Source organism: Eretmochelys imbricata, chromosome 9, assembly GCF_965152235.1.
Source record: "Eretmochelys imbricata isolate rEreImb1 chromosome 9, rEreImb1.hap1, whole genome shotgun sequence".
Taxonomy (NCBI): Eukaryota; Metazoa; Chordata; order Testudines; family Cheloniidae; genus Eretmochelys; species Eretmochelys imbricata.
Window position 1 is genome coordinate 15,741,209 of NC_135580.1, and position 6,000 is coordinate 15,747,208.

Below are 6,000 nucleotides of genomic sequence, written 5' to 3' on the forward strand. Positions count from 1 at the left end.
GAGTATCGGAATCGAAGCTAGAGCAATCGGTGGTCGATTTATCGCATCTATACTAGACATGATAAATCGACCCCTGCTGGATCGATCACTGCCCATCGATCCAGCTGATAGCGTAGACAAGACCTAAGACAGTTAAACCAAGCTTTCCAAAATGTTATTAATCCATTCTCACTTTGTGACAAGTTCAGTCTCACGACTATGGAGTTCAGGCTTTAAAAACTGAAGTTTATGATGACTGAGTTGTAATAATCTTCACTATAGTGTCATCATCACAACACTAACATTTTTTTAAAAAGCACCATTTACCTTTTGGTAACTATCTATTTAATTTGAGAAATTAATATAGTCACACAGTATTTAAGTCTACCATTCCCTGGCATTCTGTTGTAGGACACTTGCTATCTTAGCAATATATGCTTTGGCAATACATGTATTTTTACATTAAAGAGAGTGATTTTAGTTTTCACAAAGATGACTATGCTCTTTTAAAATGATGATCAATGTTACTAAATTACATACAGTTTGCTAATTCTTGCTAAGTTTTGCATATATAATCTCACACAGTGAAATTTCAAAACTGGCCAAATTCATTTTGCCTATGTCCCCATTCCTGCAATCTGATCCACAAAAACTATGCCCATATGAGACTTGCAGACACTCTATGTCAGCATGAAAATATCCCACGCGGATCAGGTGGCAGGATCAAGGTCTAAATTTGGGCATAAAAAGCCCTAATTTACACAAGTGAACAATCAGGTATGTGTACAAAACAGGTATGCGTACAAAACACACCTAAGTGATCAACAGCGAGTGCTGTTGCTTATTTTGTATACGCAATTTTCTGTTTAAATGCACAACTATGGATTTTAGTGCGTGCATGCACGTACATATACACACTTGGAATGCATAAAAATCCGCAATTTGCCCTGAAACCAACCATCTCTGGGCAAAATACATATCTGTACACACAACTATCACACATGTATGCAGTTACGTGTTTTGTACATACAAACAAATGCCTAGCTGCAGGTATGAAGACAGGTATTTGCATGCAGACATTTTGCAGGGGCCATTTGGGCCTCGATCCTCAAAATGTGACCCTATCAACAATAGATACCACTTCACTCTTCATGTTCCAAAGTTATTTATATGATGAATAATGAATAACTTACAACAGAGAAATTCTTATACACAGTGTTAGTTCTTGAGCCTCAGTTTGCAGTCCCATTCCACTTCTGTGGGACAGCTAAATAATTTAGGCTATTCTCTCTCTGTGGTTTACTCTGATAAGGAAAGTTGTTGCCCTACTCTTTCTTCAGTTTACAAAAGACGAGGGGAACAAAAAGGAAAAATCATTTCAAGAAGGGACAAAGTCAGATAATACATGATAACAATAAAGCTTCCTTATTTGAGGCTCTCATATACTTGAAGCCTCAGAATAATTCTCTGTAGTATTATCCACCTTTCTATACAAGAGATGACACTGAGGGTAAGTGACGTCACACAGGAAGCCTGTGGCAGAGTCCAGAAGAAAACTGAGATCTCCAGAGCCTGTTATTTACCACAATACCCTTATCTTAAAGAAGACAACTCAAAATGACCAGTTTAGAAGTAAGGGAAAATCCAGTATCCCTTCGTAACACAAGTACTTCACTGGGCAGGCAATTCTAAGCCTCATGATATTTGAAAGCAATATATTGCCATTGTTGAAAACAAAAAGAAAAAGGTAATTGTACAAGAGGATGGCTGGGCAGAGTTCAGTCATCAGCATCCTTTGCTTAAAGGCACCATTCACTAAGACGATAAAATTAAACTTGCGATGTTTAGAAAAAAAGTATGTTCTGAGCTCCACAGACGGGCTTTCCAAAGAACACACATCATCCATGGGTTACTTCTGTAACTCTGTCTGCCATTGTCAGCAATCCTGGATCTCATTTCTTTTTTAAAGTGCCTTGGAACAGTTTGAATTCCCTGTGTTTAAACCTATTGATTTTAAATCTTGCTTTAGATCTTCCTTGGACTGATTAAATCCTAAAATGCCTCCCAACAAAGGCAGCTTAGACAGGTCATGTTTACAAAGCTTTGTGGCTCCCCTCTTGGAAAAAAAAATGCATATCATCTTTTTCCCACAGAAAAGATTGTGCTGGAAGACAGTGTATTTTCTTTGGGTATGTCTACACTACAGCTGGGAAAATGCTTCATAGCACGGGTAGACAGACATGTGCTAAACATAACTGTGGCAGCACAGTCGGCAGCTCAGGCTAGCCACCTATGTACAATCCCATCCGATCCCCTAGGTACCTATTCGGGCAGCAAGCCCAAGGTGGCACCCGTGGCAGGCCACACTGCTACCTTTAGCACGCTAGCTCGAGCCCAGCTGGGTTGTGTCTGTCTACTCATGCAGGGAAACACCTTCCCAGCTGCAGTGTAGACATACCCATAGAAAACTCATTTTCTTCTTCCATAGATATCATTGTTAGTTCTGCTGTGAGTAACTCCTTTTTGATGTCACTCATTACATCTGAGTTTTCCTGTATTCTGCAGCTAAGGAGACATCAGCAAACTGAGCTGCTTTGTAAAAAGTCATCTACTGGTATAGAGAAGGAAAAGGCCTCCAAGGAATATATACCATCTGTGATATGAGAAGCTGCTAAAAGGCTGAATACACATGATAACTTTAAAATAACATGCATACATACTAGGCTGACCAGATAGCAAGCGTCAAAAATTGGGGCCAGAGGTGGGGGGTAATAGGTGCCTATGTGAGAAAAAGACCCAAAAATCAGGACTGTCCCTATAAAATCGGGACATCTGGTCACCCTAATACATACAAACAAGGAGAAGCTGATTTAAGTCTCCCAGTGAAGGCTCTTTTACATATAGCAGGAGTGGCCAAACTTACTGACCCTCCGAGCTGCATACAACAATCTTCAGACTTCAAGAGCTGGGGTGTGCTTGCCAGTGCTTGGGGCTTCAGCCCTGCGGTGGGGTGGTGGGACTAGAAAAAGGTTAGTCTATGTTCCTGATCTATCAAATAAAGCTGCACTTGACTCAAAAGAGGATCCTGTATTCTCAGTCTGGTTGACCTTTATCTGTTTTTGTGAACAAAATGCAGAAGCAATTCAAAACAGTAAGCCAATCTGAAGGACTGTATCACAAATATTTGTAGCTCCTTATTCATTCAGCTTCTAAAGAAGTCCCCTTAATAAGTCCAGATGCAGCAGTTTAACTACCGTACAGGAATGAAGCCGTTAGAAGCCTGCAAGTTCTTGCAAGGTTCCCAGCAGAGTACGCAGATTGGTTGCACTCCACTATGAGTAGAAGCTAAGGGCCACTCACTGAGGTAGGACCAGAAAAAGGGGAAGCTAAAATCTCACCCTAAATGTGAGGGCAAGTACAGTTAAGTATTAAGCAGAGTCTTCTATATGCCATAGTGAAATGATACATCTCATACACACTGTATACCAACTCCCTTCCTTACTTGCGAAGTGCACAGAGTAAAAAGTGATGGGCACAGAACTGGTGTGTCTGAAGAAACATCGGTGTAGGTGTGATCTTCATCATGATAATTAGGCACCTCTCTTGGGGACCTACTAGCAATATTAGGCAGAAGTGACTTGGTGGCTGAGCGCTTATTAACACAAGATCAGATTTCCCTATGCCCCGATCTGGCTCAATCCTTTTAAATTGATGACTAAACAAGAACAACATTCTGCACATACAGTGTTCAGAATTAGCCTCTGTGGAAAAAAGTAAGCATAAAAGGTGCATCAGTTTTGTAAACATCATCTGGAATATTATAAATCATTTCCATAACTTTTCCATCATTAGAAGTACACTGGAGAGTTGTAAACACGTCTTAAAACCACAACCATATATTAGCAAATACTGCAACATTCAAATTCCAAAACAGAAATTTAATTCAAGAAATCTATTGCACATGAGTTTAACTAATTTCATGGAGCTCAATTCATGTCTATTTCACCTCAAAATTCATGTCTCAGGTTCTTTTTTAAAACCTTACCTGAGGAGAAAAATCATCATTAGTGGAGACTAATCTAGATTCAAGATGATGGTTCAGTATCTTTTCAAAAAGGATTCAGGTCTGGATTTTGAATACCTCAAAGTGAAGTGATATCTGGATCCAAAGTTTTGATTCAACCTATTATAAAGACAGCAGGCCATTTCATGGAACCTAAGGCTAGCAGGGACCACCAGATCATCAAGTTTGACCATATCACTGGCTACAACCATCACCTGCATACTAACCCCAACAACTGAATTTAGACCAAGGTAGAGCAGCCCTCTGGATGCTGAACTATCATGTGCCACAGGCAGAAAATAGGAGGGACAGTAATGTACAATTTGCATAATCCAGATACAGATCTGGGTTGGATTTCAAATACTCCCAAATTTTACAGGTGTTTATACACAGGTTTCAGTTCAGGTCCATCCCTATTAAGTTTTTATGGCCAAATTGTTCAAACGTAAGTGCCCAAAATTAATATGAATATGGAACTAGATGCCTAATGTCAGGCACCAAAGTTTACCAATTTTGTCCCATTATTTTGAATTCCAGTGAATATATTTAAACACCAGATGGAACTGAACATTGCAAAAGCAGTGATGCAATACAATATCCAGGCCTCAGTGTAAGCATTCCAGTATTTGGGCCAAATTCTGCCCTCAAATACATGGAACAGTTCTCCGTGAAGTTAATGGGAACCAAACCCATGCACCAAAGTCACTATTTGGCCTGTAAATGGGTCACATTCAGACCATGCAATAGCTCTTAAATTCCGACTCATCCCACAAAGCTTACTGACCTGCTGTGATCCGTCTCCATTCACTATGTGAGGCATCATGGCTACCTCCCCATTCAGCAATGGTGGCAGCTCCAGCGGAATTTGGTCGGTCATCATCATTGTGACGTACATTCATGGAGAACTTTCCTCAACGGGCTTCCTGCAAGACAGACATGTTTTACATTAATTTTCTTCTAAATGTAGACTAAGAAAAATCTATTCACGCTTCAGTAGGGTGGTACCCTGCCCATTAACCCCACTTGCTTAGAAAGGTATATCCTGTGGCAAGGGAAACTAGATGAGAGGACTGTTAATGGCTCTCAGATCATGTCATGGATAAATTCATTGCTTTCTAACAAACATTCCAGAATTAGTATTCAGCAAAATAAACATGGTGACGTCTTTACTCTTTTTCTTCAGGGCTTTTCAAGCATTAATATCTTCAGCCAGAGCCTTCATCCCAGATCTGAAATTTCTGAATGACAGTATGAGTAGCTTATGGTTCAGTCTGTTGATTTGTAATAACACAATGCTCAATCTGTAAGGTAGTTCTTGGAACCTGCTTCCTTTGCATATTTAACATTCATAAGAGGTTCTATTACTCTTGACATTACGATACAGCAAGAGCCAAGTACTTTTAATACCTTGATAGCACTTCTACAGACAACATGAATTGTAAAAAGAGCAAACTTAAAATTTTCAGTGGTCCCCACTTAATTGTGACACAAGGGAAGAGAAAGCTCTTGCCTAGAATCTTATCCAATATGTAGAAAGTGGACCACTTGTGTAGGACAGCAAATAAGAAGAATTTGTAATGAAACACACCACCTTCACTATAATACCATCCCTCGCAGATAATTATTTGAAATGTTACTAAAAATCAGATGAAAGCTTTATAATAACAAGTCTTATAATTCAGTTAATAATAGCATCATGCTGTTTTACAAGGCAATAATCCAGTTCCTTAATGAATAAATGATAGGACCTAAAGTCAAGTAATTTATCACAGCAAAAGAAGACGATCTTTGTACAAATCCCCATGATCCTAATGCTAATCAAATTTATTTAATGCTTTTCATGCCAAAGCCTGTAGCACCTTAAAGACTAACACACGTATTGGAGCATAAGCTTTCGTGGGTGAATACCCACTTTGTCGGATGCATGGCATGACCGACGAAGTGGGTATTCACCCACG

The 6,000-nt window shown here is 39.5% G+C and overlaps 1 protein-coding gene across 1 annotated transcript in view; it reads right to left on the reverse strand.

Annotated features, from left to right (window-relative positions):
• Window positions 1-4,937, reverse strand: part of FNDC3B (fibronectin type III domain containing 3B) — a 282,481-nt gene extending 277,544 nt beyond the window's left edge. Inside the window, exon 1 of the mRNA XM_077826513.1 lies at window positions 4,827-4,937. Coding sequence (XP_077682639.1) covers window positions 4,827-4,937 — 111 coding nt within the window. The remainder of the gene's footprint in view (window positions 1-4,826) is intronic.
• Between the last annotated feature and the right edge of the window lie 1,063 nt (window positions 4,938-6,000).